This window comes from Chiroxiphia lanceolata, chromosome 2 (assembly GCF_009829145.1).
Source record: "Chiroxiphia lanceolata isolate bChiLan1 chromosome 2, bChiLan1.pri, whole genome shotgun sequence".
Taxonomy (NCBI): domain Eukaryota; kingdom Metazoa; phylum Chordata; class Aves; order Passeriformes; family Pipridae; genus Chiroxiphia; species Chiroxiphia lanceolata.
The window spans coordinates 118936210-118957629 of record NC_045638.1 but is presented as its reverse complement, the minus strand read 5'-3'; the positions used below and the strand labels follow the sequence as shown (position 1 = coordinate 118957629).

At 44.1% G+C, this 21420-nt stretch overlaps 1 protein-coding gene across 1 annotated transcript in view; it reads left to right on the top strand.

Annotated features, from left to right (window-relative positions):
• Positions 1-5342, top strand: part of HTR1F (5-hydroxytryptamine receptor 1F) — a 108807-nt gene extending 103465 nt beyond the window's left edge. The window contains exon 3 of the mRNA XM_032680963.1: positions 1249-5342. Within this exon, the coding sequence (XP_032536854.1) occupies positions 1287-2387 (1101 nt within the window). The 5' untranslated portion in view covers positions 1249-1286 and the 3' untranslated portion in view covers positions 2388-5342. The remainder of the gene's footprint in view (positions 1-1248) is intronic.
• The last annotated feature ends 16078 nt before the right edge of the window (positions 5343-21420 follow it).

Here is a 21420-nt window from a genome sequence, read left to right as displayed (position 1 = left end):
TATTTCACGTTCAGAATAAGGAACACAGAAAGAGCAGTCACATTGTAATCAGTTCATGTACAGGACAAGAATCTGCTCAGCATTTGTAAATATCAGCACATGAAATAACATTTCCTCTCCTTGTGCTTCCATTCAATGAAATGTTGGACAAGCAGTGCTAAAAACTTCTTTGAGTAGGTCAATTATGTATTAAGCATTGACCAGGTTAGAATATCAAACCAAATTAATGAGCTGGGTCTAAGGCTTTGAACAGTATACAAGATTTCTTTCCAGTCGCTCCAGCACGATATCAAAATGCTTTAGTCACGTTAATGAGACCCATTCTTCCTAAGAGAAATTATTCACTTATTTCACGTATTTCCATACATGTGGCATCCAAGGCAACACAAGTGCAAGTCACTCACTACACTCCAAAATTTGTCAGAGCAAACCCCGCTTAGGGATTCATCGGGTAGATCTCACTCACTGGACAAACTGCAGGTCAAAACTCACTCAGAAACTCTTCTTGGTAAGAAAGTAGGGTGCTCATCCCCAGAACATAGTCAAGAACTTATTTCATTGCTATTTCCCTGCTTTTTTCTTGCAGCAGAGCCATAAGATGCGTTAGGCTGTTTCCATAGTGAGAGTCGTTAGCAGAACAACTGGCAGCCAAGTATTTTGCAGTTTTCTTCAGCAGCGGCCACAGAATAGCAAAACTTGAGGAAAAGTAAAGATGTTCTCAAGACTAACCTATGGATAATATTCCAGTTAGACAATGAGTTAACAGTTTCCAGCTTTAGAATATGTTTAGCTGTTTCATTTTAGAGCTGAGGAAGAGGAAGCTCTAAAATGACACTTTCGACCAGCAAATTTTTTTTCTTCTATTCATACTGCAACGTTTCACATTTCTATTTCCTCTTGAAAACTATGACCCAGTTTAGAAAGCCCCTGCTTATCTATACATAAGGAATGACTCACGTACTGATGGGGGGGAAAAAGAAGTTTACATAGAGAAAATAAGCATTATGCCTGCTGGATTAATGTTTTTGACAGTTGTTACGTTGCTTAGTGGAGTGAACAGTACAAGCCTAAAAGCAGAGCATCCCACATAGTGCTAGCCAGGAAAATCTGTTTGGAGACAGAATAATTTCTAATGATAAGTCTGAAGTTCTTGTAAGGTTGGGGGCCAACAGTTTTGTAAGACGAAAAAATTCAAGAGATCTTGCAGATTAAGGATGCACTTTCTGAAGGTTTTTGCTTTTCCAACAGGTAACAGCTACGGGTAAAGATCACCTTTGAAAGGGAACATGGATTTAATAAACTCAACTGATCAAAACAGTACATCAGAACCGTTCAAATGGGTGACATCCAAGATTCTCATTTCCATTACCCTGTCTGTGCTTGCTCTGATGACAACGGCCATCAATTCTCTCGTGATGACTGCAATAATTGTGACAAGGAAGCTCCACCACCCGGCCAACTATCTGATCTGCTCTCTTGCAGTGACTGATTTCCTTGTGGCAGTCCTGGTGATGCCCTTCAGCATTGTCTACATTGTAAAGGAGACCTGGATCATGGGGCAGGTGGTGTGTGACATTTGGCTGAGCGTGGACATCACGTGCTGCACGTGTTCCATCCTGCATCTCTCTGCCATTGCTCTGGACCGGTACAGAGCGATCACGGATGCTGTGGAGTACGCAAGGAAAAGGACACCTAAGCACGCTGCCATCATGATAGCAGTGGTGTGGATCATATCCATTTTCATCTCCATGCCGCCCTTGTTCTGGCGGCACCAGACGGCCAGCAGGGACGACGAGTGCATCATCAAGCACGACCACATAGTCTCCACCATCTACTCCACGTTCGGCGCCTTCTATATCCCTCTGGCCTTGATTCTGATCCTCTATTACAAGATATACAAGGCAGCAAAGACGTTTCACAGGAGGAGCGTCAGCCGGATCGTGAGGGAGGAGGGGGTGAACGGACAGGTCCTTTTGGACGCGGGCGAAAGAAGCACCAAATCAGCTTCAATGCCCAGCACGGCAGAGAAGACATCAGATCCCCTGGTGAACTCTGACAAAATCAACATCACCCTGCGAAGCCCCAGGTCTGAATCTAAGCATGAGAAGTCCTGGAAAAAGCAGAGAATCTCCAGCACAAGGGAGAGAAAGGCAGCGACTACCCTGGGTCTGATCCTGGGGGCGTTTGTGATCTGCTGGCTCCCTTTTTTTGTAAAGGAAGTAGTTGTTAATACCTGTGAAAGATGTCACATCTCAGAGGACATGTCTAATTTCCTAGCCTGGCTGGGATATATAAATTCCCTTATTAACCCTTTAATCTACACAATCTTTAATGAAGATTTCAAGAAAGCCTTCCAGAAGCTTGTGCGGTGTAGGCAATACTTTTAAGAGCTTTTGTTCATATAAGGAGAACATACTCATTGTTTTTTAACCTGTATAAAGTTGTATAACTGAGATGATGGTATTGTATTTGAGGAAAAGCACCAAGACTCTGCATTTACATTATGACTTTTTTTGTATAAGTAGTATTGGGAGCATAAATTGCCCAAGTTTTAAAAAGAGATGGATCACCTGGGATCAGTTTTGCTCTAGAAAAAGAGGTAGCACATTGTGGCTCTGATCCAGTTGGGATTTGCACAGCTGCCTAACTTGAAGCATAAGGTATTACCTTAAATATGAAGGAAATACATACTTGAAGGAGACAAATTTTTTTTAAAAGTAACCCTCAAGCATCAATGAAATTTTAGGTAAAAATAACACGAAGCTTTTAAACCCTGCTAATATAGGATAGAAAATACACCATGGAATCACAACATGATTTTATCAGTATGTCACAGGCCCGCAGCACAGATCCAAGCCATTCCCAGCAAAGGGTAGTAGCTTTAAATATATCTAGCATCATCCTCTCTTGATTAGCTGAGTGCAGCTGCAGCCCTGCCTTCTCCCATAGATCAAGGTCTTCCCCGTGTTATGCCCCCACAGCACTCCAGCAGCAGGCAATGTGCTTTCATGGGTTGCCAGGTTCACAGCAAGCCAGTGTTGTGAGCCCTCTGCCACTGCACACCCCCAGCAGACACGGGCAGAGCCCCAAGGGAAACAGCCAAATAACCAGGGCACCTCCAGTGAGCTGGGTACACATCGTGCCCAGTGCTCTGAGACACCACTTCCATGGGGATTGGGGAGAAAAAACCTCATAAAGAGCAGCTGGTCCTCCTTATGGAGATATTAGAAGGGAGAGAAGCATGAGACACTTCTTTCTTCAGGTCCTCATCCCTACCTCACACACCCGGCCAAGCGCAGAACCTGTGACTTGCAGCACCAAACCCAAACACACCATTTGTTCCAGGGCCCTCAGAGCTCTGCTGCTGCTGCTGGTGGCTGGTGGCTTAGTGAGGTTTGCTTGAGGGCAACCTAATGGAGAACTGGGGCTGACAGCTCTGGCTCAGCAAGTTCAGCCTTCCATCCTCAGAAGCCCAATGTGCCCCAAGTCTTTTCTTGACTGCCTCAAGCACCAGGGCTGTGCACCCTCTTCCCAAGCACGTGAGAAAGCACCAGGGCTCTCTGGAAAAGGCTGTGCAGCAACTTCTGCAGCCAGGGCAGATGGAGTAGCCTCAGTATGCAGGGCATACCTGGGCAGAGGATCCTGTGTGACACATGCTGGCAGGCAGCTCTAGACCCCTCTTTCCCCCAGAACATCTAGTCCACATCCCCAGTCCCAGAATAGCTAAAAGGGTCTTGTAGGCACAGCCCTGGCCAGCTTGTCCAGTCAAAGGTAACATCAGTGAATACATCCTTTCTAAGGCCTCAAAGATGGCACCTTGGCCAGTTCTGCTTGGCATGCTCTAGATGCCAAGCCACAGTGCAGGTTTGCTGACAGCTAAGGGTACTAACAGAGCAGGGGGCATTTGCCCCTGCGTGCAGGTGAGTCACTAAGAGCCACACCAGAACCCAGGGACAGGTTTTGCACTTTTCAGGACAAGCAGATTCAGGCTCTGTCACTGAGAGCTCGGCTTCAAATTCATTGCCAGACATTCAGTGCTGCCTCACAGGAACAGGGACTTGAGGCTCCTTACATGAACTGCAAACCTGGCTGTCAGCAGCAGCAGCAGAAGCAATGTCCTACTACAATTTGCCACTTGGGACAGCAGCTTAGGAACATCACAAAGAAACTGAGTCATGAGACTACTATGCTCACCCTTAGTTTGGGAAAGGTGCCACTGGTCTTTGCAGTTGTTCTTCCAGGAGACTTTCAGTGGTTTGCATTAAACAAGAAAACCCAGACACCAAAAAAAAAAAAAAAAAAAAAACAAAAGCCATCACTGTTGTTTCTCTCTCCCCCTCTCCCTCCCTTGTATTACAAACTCTGGACTTCAATAATTTTTGTATTTCGCTCACTGACTACCAGCTGACACAACAACTGTCAGAAGAGTTTCTTGCAAGATGACGAGGTTTGAAACTTGAGATATTGAACTAATTTGTTTCTGTCACTTGCAATTTACTGTATTTTGCTTTCACATCAGGGTCCAAATGAAATGCTATTCAGAACTACTAGAAATGGTGCATTTGCTTTAGCATTGGTTTTAACGCAGCCAGGAATCTAATGGAAAGCTCCTTTGTCATATTATGTAGCTCTAGCACAGCAGTGGCACAGCTAAATTTTGAGGATACTAGGATACTACAGAATGGAATTGGCTCCTGCTCAGTGCAAGCTTAGTGTACTTCACTACCACTGCAGCCAGAGCACAGCCCCTGTGACCTCAGCAACGGCTGCATTATGCTGAAAGAAAAAAAATTGCTTTGAACATCAGCTGTGCTCTGCTGTCTCCAGAAAGAGCCATGAAATCTAGCTTTCTAAAAGGGTTAGCAGATTAGCAGGAGGCAGCAAAGAAAACCCCACTGAAACATTTAATATTGAAGATCTGTTTCCCATGTTTCCTGAGTACTGACTCATAATATTTTTTATTGAGAGGCATCTATTCCTCTCCCCTGCTTCTACCTTTGTGACTGCTGGAGTATGGACTATATTGTTTATCCTCTCACACATAAGATGTTTGACAATATCTTGTGAAATCAAATTGGAAGAAAAAATACAGGGCTGCTTTTTAGGAGAAAAGATACTTAAAATACTCAAATAGTAATGGATAAAACTCAAAGAATGGAACCATATGTAGATAAACAGAAAATAGCTGTCATTTATGCACTGTTAACAGTATTACATTCTGAACCTAATTAAGATGCTGAACATTTCTCAAGATGCAGGGTGGTTTCTTTTGTATGGTTTTCACTGAGCTGTATCTGCTCACCCTTCAACACCCAGTGGTGGAAGAGGCAACTACAAAAAATCCAATCTATTAAAAGCACTTACGGCTTGTGGACCATCATTTCTTGGTGTCTGACTGCGACTCATCACTCGCTCCCTGACAGAATCCACTGTGCCAAACCCTTTCTCACACACCACCACACAGTATCATTTCATCTCTAGCATTTACCCATGCACGTGATGTGTTCAGAAAAGAACCACACGAATTCCTCTTTCAAAGTGCATAAAGGTTAAGATTTCTGCAAGATGCTGCTTCCCCTGCCTACGAAGTAAACAGGCATCCCCTGGACCTTAGCACCAGATTCAAGGATCAAGGTTTTATGCACTGGAGCTAAGATTTTTTTTTTTTTGTGCCCTGGGAGAGTTCAGTCTCAGCAAACAGAAAAAAAAAATATGTCTGGTTTCCTGTCTCTATCAGAAGACTCTGTGTGTGTTTTTCGGGGAAAGGGTTTACATCTCCTCCAGAGTTTGCACAAAGCTTCCTGGATCCCTATCCCTGCTGCAGCTGCCCTCCCCATTGCTGTTTGCTGCCCACCCATCCACCTACCAGTTTAGATTCTTTTCCAACCCCCAGAGAACTGGATTTGAAGCAGCTGACCCCCCTCCCACTTCAGCTTTCAGACAGAATGATTCCTGAAGCGGCTGTGAGCACGATACCCCGTTCAGGTGGATGGTTTTTGCTAACAACAAGCAGTTAGATATACCTCATTATCCTGTCCTCATTTCTGTGCCTTCCCTCCCTGCCAGCTGCTTTATTGGTGTCCTTCCCTCCCGAGGATGGCATATCCCTACAAAGAGCTGGGGGATACAAAAATACCTTGTTTTAGTGATGCAGTCGCACTTGTTAACGCATGACTGTACCACCCAGGAACACCCACCTCATCCAAATGCGCTTTTGGCAGTCGCTGCCTTCAGCTGGTGCCTAATTGTTCTTGCTGCTAGGGAGGTACACGGAAATAGCTGCGTGCCAAACTGTTTTCTCCAGTAGTTACAAACTCAGCACATTATTTCTAGGCAAGTACACATTGCTACTCGGCCTTTCCCATTTCAGATTCCCTTGCAGAAGGAGAACAGAAAAATCGCCGCTGCAGCCGCTGCAAGAAAGGGCTTTTTTGAACCTCTGCACACTAAATCACTAATCACTGCAGGAAAGTGAAAGGAAAGCCTTGTAGCAGCCCTGTGAAGATTAAGCATAAACCTAACACTTGTCTCACCTAGAAACAAGAACTGCAACTCTCCAGCACCCAAGTGAGCAGCAAATGGCATCTGCTGGTGGGTCCTGTATTACTCCTGCAAAAGGTGCTGCTGCAGTACAGGGCCAGCACCAACAACAGCTGATCTGCTAAAAATTACCAATTTTTATTACCAAAATTACTAAAAATTCCTGATACCTCCTTAAGTAAGAACTCTGCCACTCAGGAAAATTTCACAGGAGAATATTTTTTAGGCAAGGAAAAAATACTGTATTTTATTGGTCAAACGATATTAGTACAACTATGTATTAAAAATCCTGGTTGGGGCAGTGTCAAAGTCGAAGATGCTGCTCATCAGATGCTATTACTTTTTGTCCACTAGTAGCTCAAATCAATTGTATCCACACTTATTTATAATATAGTGGTATAACACATATCATATATATGATTCAGGCATATATTTATTTAAAATATAGTTTTGAAGGTATTCATTGCTACATATCAGATGGGTGGCACTAATAAAATAAGCCTCTCTTTCAACACTAAAGCAAGATAGCCTCCTACATGTGCATGATATTTCCCCTCACTAAATTAAACCTCTTCCTGTATTTCCATTGATTTGAAACTCAGAGAAGTATTTTATGGTTTGGGTTTAAAGATGAGAAACATGTTAAACACCACGAAAAGCACTACCTGCTAAGATAATGCTGGTAGAACGATTAATCTTCTCACTTTCAGTTTAGATCATGACTGGTAGCAGACATCTAATACAATAGCTGGCTCCGTGCTGGCAGCACTCCAGGATGCAAAAAGCTGTGGCTAATTTGTATGACAGCAAGCGTCTGCTAAGCAACTCACTCTTGGCTAAGCCTGGTTTTCCATATTTCACAGTACAAAGCTGCATAAAATAGTCCACAGCCACGAAATAAGAAATCAACCAGCTTGCACTCCAGTCCTTCCTAGCCTGGCAGTCACTAGAAGGCAGTTGCTCCACAAACACACACCAAGAATCAGCAGGAGCAAAGCTCTGCCTTTGTCCACAGCAAAAATAGTCAAAACCTTTCACGTCCATCTATTACTTTGGAGGTAGCCAGGAGGCAGCCTGAACTGGCTGATGACCAGGTGGGCTCAAGGCAGAGCAGCAGTGCTCCCCCAGCAGATGCAAAAAGAGATCCCCTTAAAAGAGAATGCCACCAGCACCAAGTTTGGTCAGTACTAACCACTAACAAAACAAGGGGCAGTTCAGCATCTGGCCCCTCCTCCCTGCCAAGGGGAGTTTAAACAGATATTCATGTTCCCTTAGTATCAGCTCCTTACTCTCTATCCTAACTGAGATGGGCTCTTTCAGTGCTTCTGGCATATTTAGCAACTACCTCAACAGCTCTATGCTGGTCAGTAAAGGGCTTGCATTCCCTGTCTTCATAAAGTTAATCTCTTGAAGCTTGAGGGGATCAATCAGCTTGGGTATATGGAGTTTAAGATGATAAAAATTCAAGTTAAGGGTTTTCGTGTTGTGGATTTTTCTTCCGTATCTACTCTGACAGCCAGCAAACTGCTGTTGTTTTGAACCCAAAACAGTTTTCCAAGAAAGATGTGTCTATAACAGGTAAGCACGATTTCATTTTTCACACACATGAAGGTAAGTTATACTACCATTTGAGTGTTTCTAACCTCATTCATTGATGGCCTTTTGCATTTTGGCAAGGATTTCTCTCTTCTTATTTTTGAAGTATGGGAGAAATATTAACTAATTAATTATCTGAGGTAGATAGGAGGTCTTATCTCATTTTTACAGTTAGAAAACCAAAATTCCAGGGAAGTAGCCAGCCAACACCTCAGACTGAGGTCCTGGGGTACCACTCAGCATACAAAACAAGAAAACAAAGGGTGTTTTCAAAACTAGTGCAGGAATCACAGGATCACAAAAACGTTGAGGTTGGCAGGAACCTCTGGAGTTCGTCTTGTCCAATCTCCCTGCTCAAGCAGGGCCACCTAGAGAAGGCTGTCCGGGGCCACATTCAGGTGACTTTTTGATATCCCCCAGCATGGACTCCACCAACTCTGAGCAGCCTGTGCCAGCGCTCAGCCACCCTCACAGTAAGAATGTTCCTCACATTCAGACAGAGCATCCTCCCACGTTTCAGGTCTGTTGCCTCTTGTCCTGTCACTGGGCTCCACTGAACAGAGCCTGCCTAGGTCTTCACTGCACCCTCACTTCAGGTATTTGTCACAGACATAAATTTTGCCTTCTCTTCTTCTGAACAGCACAAGGTCTCTCAGCCCTCCCTCGCAGAGGTGTTGCTCCATCCCCTTCAACTTCTTAGTGGCCCCTCCCTGGACTCTTTCCAGTATGTCCATGTCTCTCCTGTACCAAAGAGACCAGAATTGTACCCAGCACTCCGGGTGTGGCCTCAGCAGTGCTGAGCAGAGAGGAAGGTTCACCTCCCTGGACCTGCTCGTCACACTCCTCCCCGTGCAGGCCAGAACACAAGTGTCCTTCTTTGCCATAAGCTCACAGTGTGACTCCTGTTCAGCTCTCTGCCCACAAGTCTGACCCCAGGTTCTTTCTTGCCAAGCTGCTTTCCAGTTTGTTAACCCCCAGCATATACTAGTGCATGGGGCTGTTTCTCCCCAGGTACGGGATTTTGAGCATCCCTTTGTTGAGCCACGCAAGGAATCACGCACTGCAGTTTGAGGGATGACAATTAAAACCATGGAGCAAGGCAAAATCAGGAAAGGGGAAGGAAGAGGAGAAGAAGGAATGACAAAGACTGAGCAGTTTTCTCCTTATGGAGCTAGGCAGCCTTGAAGTAAACTTGCTTGAACTCGTCACGGCTCAGATCCAACTAACAAAAGTGCCAGTTCACTTTGAAGCTGCCTGGCACCTCCCAGAAGCTGAGAGATGGGGAGGAGGTTGTTTTGCCACCTCCATCCCACACAGGGTCAGTACAGCACTGTATAGCTGAGCACACATGATCCTTCTTGAAGATTAGTGTGACAATACTGGTCAGCACCCGGCATACACAGCCAGTGAGACTGGGGAGCTGCAAGTACTGAGATTTTAAAGGCTCCAAGCAGCAGAGAAAAAAAAAAAAAAATTGCTAGTATGAAAGGACACCTTTTAAAATCTTATCTATATCCCAGTGATACCCTCTTGCCCTCTCAAAAGCCACCTTGAGTACATGGAGAATGAATGGAGACTTTGTCCCCTGCTTTAGACACGGCAGGGGTATATGCTTAGTTTGCATTTCACAAATACAATTTACGCAGTCAAACCACAGCGATGTTTCCTGTTTCTCCTTGTTAAATACCCCGACAGATGCCAATCCTCCCCAGCCCCTGCCAGCCTGGCCTTTGCCTGCCTCTCCGTCTGACTGAACCATGGTGTTAAAGTACTTCTCAACCAATTTACTCCACTGCTCCTCACTTTTGTTTGACTGGAGAAGAATGACAAAAAGCAACTGAAACCCCCTCCAAGCTCTAAACCCGCGAACAAGACGTAAAATAGAAATAGAAGGAAGCAGTCTAGATTTAACAGAAAATAAATCTAATCTCCGAACCACCCCTTCTTCTCACCCCGCTCCACACTCTGACTGTTGTCACCCACACACACTGCAGAAAGGATCGGAATTATTTCAGTAGAAAGTTTGACTTATTTCGTGTAACTGGGCAAAAAAAAGCTCTCGTTAAAAGATCCTCCAGGGGAACGAGGAAGGCTACGAAATGACAACCTGCCCTGTGCTCACTCATCCCTGGCTGCACGAGGAAAACCAAAAGAGGAGTGATGGATTATTGACTAAGGCACAGAGAGAGAGAGAAACACAGCACAGATGAAAGGGGTGCCAGGGAGAAGGAGGAAGGAGCGGGCGCTCTCACAGGGCAGAGCATCTTCGCCTCAGCCCCGGGCTGCGGGCGAACAATCGCGAGTACACGAACCGGAGAAACGGGAGGCGATTTTTGGGGTTGTTCTCGCCGTCCCAGGCCACTCGTGCCGCTGCAGACCCGCTGCGGGGTCGGGGTTTTTTGGGGCCGGGTGTTGGGTCGCGGCCGCTCGCCGGGAGCGGAGCCGTTCCCCGGGCGGGCGGGTCCCTCTAGCGGCCTCCGGGAGCTCCGAGCATCACGTCGTGTGCCCGGGAGCGTTGCCCAAACGCTTCTTGAACTCCGGTAGGCTTGGTGTTGTGACCACTGCCCTGGGGAGCCTGTCCCAGAGCCCAACCACCATCCAGGTGAAGCACTTTTTCCTAATATCCAACAAAAACCTCCCCATTCCCTTAGGTCCGGTCACTCGCCAGCAGAGAGATCTGCTTCTTTTATGAGGAAGCTGTAGACTGCAAGGAGGTCTCTCCTCAGTCTCCTCCAGGCTGAACAAACAAAGTTACCTGAGCTGCTCCTCATACGGCTCCCCCTCTAGACCCTTCATCATCTTCATAAGTTCTCCTTTGGGCACTCTCTAATAGCTTTATATCCTTCTTATTTGTATTGTGAGACCCAAAACCACACACAGGACTCACATGAGGCTGCACCAGCACAGAGTAGAGTGTGACAATCACCTTCCTCAATCAGCCACTGGTTGAGGCTGAGCCCCACGGTGATTTAGAAACTTAGTGGAACAGGTACACTCTGACCCACACATGTGACAGGAAAATTTCAGTCAGAAGTTGATTAAGGGGTCATTACTAGGATGATAACCCAAGAGAGGCACCAGGTACACCGCAGGTTGAAGGCTGAGTCAGTGGGAAAAGGGAACAGAGTTGTGATACAACTTTCCTTTGGGTCAGTTATCAGTTCTTCAGCGTGAGGCTCCTGGGACAAGCAGCCTCCAGCAGCAGAGGAGGCTTCCTACAAAGGAGAATGGAACATGACATTTGCTCCCCCTCATGGCTGCTTCAAGACTGAAGTAGTTCATGTACCATTTTGTTAGCCAAATGAGACTCCAGGGCATTTCAATTAACGTTGACAAGTCCAGAGAGTTCAGCAATGTTTGTGCGACTTCCCACACAAAGGTCAGAAAGGACTGTCATTTAAAATGATGTGCAGAGACACCTATGCAGTTTGAAAGCTTATATTATTAGGTGGAAAAAAAATTACAAATCACCAGAGACCAGGGGAGCTGATAATGCCTGATAATACAGGCCTCAGTGACAGGTAAAAGTTTCTAGAGATGTTTCTTTCTTGGTGCATTATTTGGGTTTTTTTCTTGGTGTGTTATTTGGTTTTTTTCAGGATTAAATTCTAAGGAGTCATGAGCAATATTAACCACTAAGGAAACAGCCACTCAACTCTCTCTATTTAAAGTAACAACATTAATTATAATAATTATTTTTGATTTGGACTTGTTTGCAGTTACCAGACTAGAGGTTTTGTTCGCAGTTGCTCTTCACCACCTTTTGCTACTGCACAGTACTGTGTAAAGTGGCCAAACACCCTCATTTCCAAAAGCTGTAGCCCCTCTCATGCTGCACTGCTGTAAAGGACAAAGCAAGGCACAGGGCAGTGGAGAACTGTGCTCCAAAATGACTGATCAATGGCTGGAATCTCATTCCAGGAAAGAAAAACTATTCACATTTCAACATAATTTAAGTCTTACTGTCTTCATACATTTTCTGTTAAATTTTACTGACAACACATCTGGATTGGGTTGCACACTGGGCAGCAGGCTACAAACCATCCAGGTTCACAGAGTTGTGAGCAAGACAGGCACACTTGCAGCACCCCAGGAACTCAAACCCTTGCCTTGCCTCTTTACTGTACTGCATTTGGAGTACCCAGTTCAGAGCTGACTGTAGCAGTGGAGGTATGATTACAGTCCAGGTGTACTCATCAATAAATATTGTCTAACTGCCTGAAACTCGGACAGCAACAGCTTCAAATGACTGGTCTCAACAGGGAGAGAGGCAGATGGAGAAGGATGGAAATGAAGAAAGGCATTAGAACACAGTAACAACAGAGGCAAGAAGGAGAAAGTGTCAAAATTAATAGATGTCTTTGCTATGTTCCTGTAACAAGATCACAAATGGACTGAAGAAGTGCCCATGTGAGAAATCCAAGAACTTGCAGGAAGTCACCCAGCCAGCTTTCAAAGAACAACAACAATAAATAAATAAATAAATAAATAAGGCTATAACAATAAAACCAAAAAAACTTTGGGAGCGCCTGAGGTGTGATTGGGTTGTAACATCAATGCAAACCCCAAGTACTGAATAGAGAATCTTTAAAGTCTCAACTGAGACCAGAACAAGCAGAAGGAGAAACACATATAGGCCACACAAATGTGTACACAAGCACAGAGCAAAAGTGTCACAAACAATCCTTTTCAAACCCAAATATAAGGGATTCATGATGGCAGGTTTTTTCTGAGCAAGGGAAGCACTTGGGAGCTGAAAGAACTCTAATTCCCCTGGCATTTTTTCATGCTAAGAAATTGTCTCTTGCATTGCCTAACCATTGATTTACACCCAAGAGCTTCAGTTGGTCCCTGTCAGCTGTCCAATTCCATTCCTGTGTCTGGAAAAGTGAATCCAGAACTGTTTATGCAATTCACTTGCAGCTTGATTTATTTTTTTTTTTAATATAGGCAGCACAGGAACCACTTGAGATATTTTGTAAAACAGAGAGGAAAGTTATGACAGATTCTGATTCTTGTGCTTGTCAACATCTTTTTTTGCTGTCCTATATGCTTTCTTTCACTGTCATAAAGAAGAAAAGGAAAAAAAAGAAAGAAAAAAATCACTAGTCCTAGAAATTTCCTTCCAAGGTTTTTGAATTCTAAGGGGGAAAAGAAACAAAAATTCAAACCAAATATCAAAAAAAATCAATTCACATCTTTGATAAGAATTGTGAGGCCACTTAAGAGTTATGTATCCTGCAGTGGCAGTATGACCCCATCTCATTCCCATCTGCTGTGCTATAAAGGAAGCAGGACTCGGGTAATTGCAAATATTCAGACACCCCGAAGACAAGCTTGTTTTAAATAGCAGAGATCTCACATTTTCAGGTTGTTTAGGGAGCTGCACAAACAGTAACTCTACATTTAGCATGGTCATAAGGTGGTGCAAACCACATCCTCCTATTCAGTTGCCCAGGAAAGCGTGGGTAGGATTTCTTGCCAGATAGTAGTCTCACAATATTCAACACCTATTGGACACAGAAGTACCACAGGGACTACTTCTGCCTGCAGAAGTTCATCATGTAACAAGCAAGGATGAAGTAAACTCCTTCCCTGGGTGTCCACCTCTATTTATTTCTCTCTGTCACTGAGTGGCAATTCCAGACAGATGTTCTGCCGTAGGAGGTCTCCTCACTCAAATGGTATCACAGGAGTTTTGTCACTGTAGCAGGAAAGTTTAAATGTTGTCATCAACATTGCTGGAGGTCACAAAGTGAGCTATCTTCACTACACAAGGTATCTGTCAAACACCCTAAGACAAAATGAATTAATGACCAAAAACAGGTAAGGAAAGGAGCTTCCCCAGACCCTGGCAGAGGATATGAAGACTGATGGTGAACCAAGCTTGAAGCACAACCAAAAGGAGTGAAATCCACAATCCAGGACCTAGGGAGAACACCCTCTCTCTCTCTGTTCAACTGAGCTGATGTGCCCTCTGCCTGCAACTGCAGAAGGACAATGCAGGAACATGCTGGCCCACAGGGCAGGGAAAGGCCAGCCCCCGAATACAGCCAGGGAAGCTGGCAGGCCTGTATCCCTTTAGTACTTCCACTTAAATACAAACATTTCTTGCTGTATAGACTGCTGTCATTAAGCTGCATTAAGGTATGGTCACTTCTGAGCCTTTTGAGGGCCATTTTTATCCAGGGAAATTCCCTGCTGACCAATTAGTACAGCTTGCCATTTGCTTGGCATCATGCTGTGGAAACAACACAGAGCAGGTCAGCATGAATATGCTCCAGATGACTCTGGCCTTTGTTGGCAGGCAGAGGCACGATGAGTACCACTTCCCTCAGCAGTGCATTTTCTGGTCTGCCTGTACATACATTTAAAGCATTGCTTAGTTACCCAAAATGCAGATACAAAATAATCCTTTACTAATCCAGCAAAAGACCAACATCTCTGCTACCATTTCCTCGTGGTCTTTTAGAGGTGTGTTTCTAGTTCCTCCTCTCATACTGTGTAGCACATATCGTGGTAATTTCCTTGCTCTAAACCCATCATCATGATCTTCTCTCCTCTCACATCAGTGCATACAACCCACTTCTTCACAGGTGGCCCACTGCTGTACCCAGAGAAGCTTCACAGACCACAAGGCAGCCAGAACCTGACCCACACCTTCTATTTGCAGAGTTACTGCCCACAAATTTGTGGGTTTTTTTTCCATTTACACATTTGCGAGTGAGCAAAGTCAAAACAGCAAAGTCGAGCACCTAAAGTTTTTCTGAGCAGAAACCAGTGAAGTGCAGAAATACAGGTATTACCTTGTCCCTAAAAGGCTTAAGAGTGCTCTCAAGCAAACAGGGATTGAAAAACAAACAAACAAACTAGGAATAAATCAGATATTCATCTGAGTGACAGCACAAACATGGGTCGAGCAGAGCCACATATATGACAGCTGTCCCTTACCATATTATCACAGTCAGCAGCTTTCTGATCCAGATACAGCCACCATAGGATTTGAGGAGGGACACATCATCCTTAGGCATTTTTGGTGTGTCCATCTATCCCCTCCATCCCCAAGGAAGAGGCACAAGAAAAAAAACCTATGGGACTCATCCTGAATGTCTACCTGGTGTCAAGACAAATTAATTAGTTTCCATCTCTGCTCAAGCACCTTTGATGGGAATTTATTTTAGCTAGTGATGGGACATAATTAAAATTTCCTAAGACTTTGCACTAAAAGACTTTGATGGCTTTACTTCTCGAATTTTTCACTGCTCAGACTGACCCTTTTCTGCTTCAGGCAGTCACCTCAGACCATGTGGGTGCCTGGGCAAACACATAAGCCTGTTCTGGCCCACCTTGCCAGGCACTGAAAGCAAACTTGGACCACAATTCTCCCATTGTTAAAAACAAAACAAAACAAACAAACAAACAAAAAACACAAAAAACAACAACAAAAAAAAACACAACAAAAAAACCACCCAAACAAACAAAAAAGAAAACAACCCAAACTAAAAAAAACCACCTCCAAATGTTTGTTTCTCTGTTGTGATTCTTACACACACACACATACACCCCTTTTCTACTTACAGAGTGTACATGTCTCCAAACACCAGCCTCCCAGGATCTCCCAAACCACAGGGATGTGATGAGGGCTTTAGAGCAGAGCACTGTTCTCACCACACCTGTTCTGCTCACACTAACCCCAGAGAGCTCCCTGCTCAGCATTTAAAGGTGTTTGGCAAAGCCAGCTGTGCAATTGCACAGCTGTTGGCAATTCCCTTTTTCTCCCTGAGCTCCTTGATCCTTAAGGCAGGTCTTTTTGCAGGGCAACCATGTTTCCCCATCCTTGGAGGGTCCATTTCTAGAGAATCTACCCTTAATTACAAGCTGCAGGGCTGTTGTTTCCTTTGCTTTAGAAGAGAAGTCCCCAACACCTTTACATCTTTAACACAGAGAAATTCCCAGCTTCATTTAAAAGTGAACCTTGAGCTTCTTGGTCCATTCTTCATCATTTAGTCCCTTTCAGCTGTGCATGATTTTCCATTTTTACACTAAGAGTATCTGTCACAGACCCATGTTCCAGGTCAGATATCAAGTAAATCAACCTCACTTGCTCACTCAATGCTTTTTTCTGCAACTATCTCCTCTAAGATTTTAATGTTAGTCACAGAAACAAAATTTTAAGTCATATCCCCCTCTGGTTCATTGACTGTGGAGTTAAACAGATCTTCTGTTTAAACACCCATGGTGTGTGATTGCTAATGGTGTTCAGTCTCAATGACTAAGAAAATTTCCTGTAATACAAATCTCTGGAGTATTTCTCTCTCTAACAGCATTCAATAATTCTTTATTCATATCCAAATTCAGCTCCCCAGACTATCCCAGAAGGGCCTCCTTTGACATCTTTCCCTGGAACAATTTTGATCAAAACTAATCTGCGTTATCCACATTATCACATTTTTTTCTTAACACCTTTAAAATATGTTTCTACTCCTCCAGTACCTTTAAATTGTTATTCTATCATTTCTGTGCAGCGCATTTTCAACATGATTGCTCTTGTCATGTCATAATCACTGCTGCTCCTCCACCTCAGTGCAGTCACTGCCATATTCAGTTCCGTGCTCTGCACATCACCTTCAATTCCCTTGCTTGGTTTGAACACATGGGCATGTCTGTTGTCCCCTATTGATAACATACTTTCAAGCCATATCAGAGTAAATGATTTGACTCTTGATATTGCCCACTTGACTACAGTTGCCACCAGTATTGCTGCCTTTTTACCCTCCTCTTTTTCTTCTAAAAATAGCTGTAAGGATTTCACTACTCTCCCAAAGCATTTTACTCATTTCTTAGTTTAAATCTCATAAGCTTGTTAGATGTGATCCCAGGAAGCTCTGTCTTCAACACTATCCACCCTCAGATGAGACCCCTCTACATGGCTTTTCCTTCTAACCACAACCCTTGTACTGACTGTACTGATCTGCAATAACTTTTCTGTCTTTGACACTTCCTTTCAAAGACTGGAAGTATTTCACCAAGCTCACCTGAACATAATCTTTCTTGAATATCACTTTCACAGTTATTTTTGTACCACTTCAGGCACTGACACTTGTCTTAACAGTGAAAAATCCACTGCTGATCCTTCCTATGACCTTCAGATCTTTTTCAGCCCTAACACCCTGTCCCAGGTCCTTCCTCAGGGATGCAGCCCATGATCCTCCCGCTCACTAGTACAAGCTAACTAATTTTTCCTCAACCAGGGTTGTTCACATTCCTAGATGTGCCCTTTTGGGGGCAGGTGAGGTCTTCTCCCTACTGTCCTTCATCCTGGGCACATGCTGTTACAGCTTCTCCCTTGGGTCAGTTTGTTTGGGCACCTCTAGTCAGGCAAAGAGAGGAACACACACGTGACTGTGAGGTGTAAATCAGTTAGTTGTCAGCCAGCACACATAAAAGGATCTTTTTGAGCTGTTAGGCTAAGCCCTTCTGCTCTCATGACCCTGATAAGGCATTCAGGGGCCAAGGAGAGGTAGGCAGAAGGGGCAGCATCACCCCCCCACATCTCCCTGGGACAGATCCCAGTGCTTTGGGGTGCCCTCTGCCACCAGCTCTGTTGACAACGATGGCATTGGCAACCTCAACAAATGACCTAGTATTCCCTGGCTGTCCAACTAGCCCGACTAGCTTGCTATTTTGCTTTTTTCCTTTAGGATTTAATAATTCTCTATGTTGCTCTTTTTTTCCCCCTTGAAGCCTTGCACCACTAGCCCTTTGAGCTTTGCCTCTCCTTTGGAGTGAGGTGCTTTGCTCATCTTTGCCACTTCTGCTTCCCTTGCTACTTGTTGATTGTTTTCTTCAGCTCCACCACAGTGATGCCTCCTGCTCTCAGCATTTCACTTCCAGGTGCTGTGATGAAGAAGATCCACGTGTCCTCTTTTCCACTGCATCGGTGCTTTCTCCATTATCACTTTACCACACCGCCCCTGTCTGCATGCCTGGCCACAAGTTGTAGACACATGAAAAGCTTCCAGTAGGCATCCTACACCTTCTGCATCCAGGCTGTAATGTCTCTGGAAGCTTCTTCATTTCCTCCATCGCTCGCTCTGCTGAAATCACTGTCCTCTATTCTGGGGCCTCCCTGTAGGAAAACAATAGCCACAGCAGGAGAACCCCCAAACCACCCTGTTTGCCTTTTCACTTCTTTGTTTTCATTTCAGGCTGTTTAGTTTCTTTGGGAGACTCATATGTAAATCACAAAAAATTGGGTTAAGACCACCAGCATAAGTATTTTTTCACATAACTCATCGCTGCAGGTAATTTTAGAGATTAAAAACACACACAAAAAAAGTGGTTAATGGAGATTGAAGTCGTTATGGGGGGCAGGTTTATCAGTGGCTATTAAGAGATGATTCAAATGAGTCCATAAGCCTTCTTAAATAAATTGAAATGAAGCTTGTAAATAGTCACCTAATCTTTGTCTTCAAAATAAAAATGTTCTTGTCTGGTATTGCCATTCTGAATCATCCTGTAAAATATTATAGAGAGTTAACACATTCTCAAGCCATTGCCAGGATGTCACCTCTGTATTCCTAAAAGGAAGACGGGTTTCACAATGCCTGGGATGGCTTGTCTCACAGCCAACTCCTTATGCAAATCACAGAATGGTTTGGGGACCTTGAAGATCACCCAGTTCCAACCCCCCTGCCATGGCCAGAGGTAGGGGCATAATGCAGCATAGAGTCATAAAAGTGCTGGTTCAGAAAAAATTCGATCAAATTCTACTGGGCTGAACTCTGCATTGATGGCACTAGAACTGGAAGGGGAAAATAATTGCCTGCCCACCAGGTAGTGTCTGTATCTCAATGTATGCTGAGGGTGAACTCCAGGTCCTGGACTGCATCTAGTAGATGTATTAAAAGCATTTAGATTTTGCTTTTTTTTTTTTTTTTGACACACGCCTCCTCCTTTTTTTTTTTTCCCTTCCAAATATGTTAATTCTCAGTTTGCACTTAAGCACAATGGCTTTTTAAATGCAAGCTGTTGTGCAATAACAGTAGAAATTCTGTGCCAGCTTTACATATATATATATATATAAAATATATATATAACTACTGAAAAAGTGAAATGGGGCTCATGCATTTGCACATAATTGTGCAGATTGATCTCACATCCTTTCCTGTGGTACTTCAGCATCTGTGAAGAAAACATGAGGCTTAGTCAGTAATAATGCCCTCATGCAACCACAGTTCCTATATTTTCTTGCCAAGCAATCCAGTTTTAGCAGGTCAGCAGAGGAATCAGTCTCTAATGATTCTTGCTGGACCAAGGATCACGCAACAGGAGCACACTCAGTATTTGGCCCCATTTTTTCCATGCACACCCTCTGTGTAATCATTAAGAGACATCTTCAATACACGAGCGCTGCAAATTGGCATTTTCCAGCGCCTTCTTGGAGCTGATGCTCAAGTTATTTCTTGCATATAAAACAGATTCGAAAAAAAAAATCACACTGCAGGAAGAGCTTGTTTAACAAAAGCTAAGTTTATCTCGTCAGCTGTGTAGCTCAGCAGGAGTGATTCGACAGAGCACAGCATGGGTTGGGGGGGATTTAATTTTAGGGTAGTTCCAGCCTGATCCTGTGAACTGAATGCCCGTTAGCAGCTGGAGAGTATTAGGTGAACCCCTGAGGTGTATATTCTGCTTCAGCTCCCCAAGAAAAGCTGCAGCGTTTGCTGCGTGCTCCGAGGCTGCTCGGCGATAGGAACCCAGCAGAGCCAGGAGGGACGAGGGGGGGAGTTTCTTTTCAAAAGCACATTCCTGACCCGGGCTAACACGGTGTGAATGCACCTGCCAAGAGATGACTGCAGGAAACAACAGCCACAGAGGAGTCCCGGGGATACAACAGGGACGCTTTGGTGCCATCCAACCCCTCGGTCCCGAAGCGGTTGGTGCACACGGAGCTCGAGTCGCTTTTTGCTCATTTGACAGCCCCTGTTTGAGACGGGTTTTTCTAAAAATGTGCTACAGAGGGATGATGACAGCTGCAGCTGAGAGCTAAAGAATGCTTTGTGTTTAGAAAAACATTCCCTCCGTGCCTTAGCATCTTCTTTAGTCTTTCTTATTCTCTACTCTATGCCCTACCCCAAGCTGTTTCCTACATCAAAATTAGCCCTGGTGAAGGCAATAACATCATCAGTCCCAAACTGCTACAGCTGGTCTTAGATGGGCAGTACTGACCACCAGGGATTACACGGTTTTTTGCCTTACACCAGACTGATACCAAGACCAGGGAGAGGCTTAAAATACTCACAGGAAAGGGAAAAAAATCCCATTAGTCTGAGGTGCACTTTACAGTCACAATCAAGATGGGATTTCCATTTGTATATCAGCAATTCAGATTCTTTCTAAAAGGGAGAAATGATATGCAAACAATATTCTAAAAGAAGACAAAGACTGAGATTTTGATTGCACAAAAGAAAGATTTATTTCAGGTTATGGTTTCCACAGCAACTTTTCATTTTATCCCTCATGTGTCTATCTATCTTATAAGGTCTTTCACAACATTTATATATAATGAGATGTTCTGTTGATGGGAAATTATTAAGAAATTAATTTCTCAAGGAAAAAAACCCACATAACTTTTTTCTGTATATATTCACAGCTTCACACACACGCAGAGCAATGTACACATGCATCCAAGGTGTGTGTGTGTGTGTACGTTTTTATTTTTGCTATCTATAGCACCATGAAATTGGCAGCCACTGTTGATTACACAAGAGTGACAATGATAAAGAATGTGATACTAAGTGCAGCTGGTAGATATTCACACCTGGGAGCAGGCAGAGCTCCTGAAAGTATCATAGCTTTGCAGGTACTGTTGCCTGATTAAGGAGGCAGCCCTAACAACAGACTGACTGGTGGTGTTTGATTTTAATCTTCCTGATTTGAATATTTCAAGCAAGTTGAAGAAAAAGGCAAGGAGCCAGGCCAGAGCTCTTCACTAGTTGGCTCACTCATTTGTTTATTCCACACAACACTCCTGTCACACAAGAGGTGAAGGGAGTACAACAAGACATTTATGTATTAAGCACGTTGTTCTGCATGTGGCCTCTTGTTTTGCACAGAAGAAGGGGTTGTATTCTTCAGAAATCATAAATCCAACACCAAAAGGATTTCAGGGGGGTTGTCCATGGTTTATTTTTCAGATGTACTCATGGAAATCTAAAATATAAGCACAACTAGATACAAACATTATGCTGTGACAATATAAACTCTGTTGGGCTGTGGCAGAAG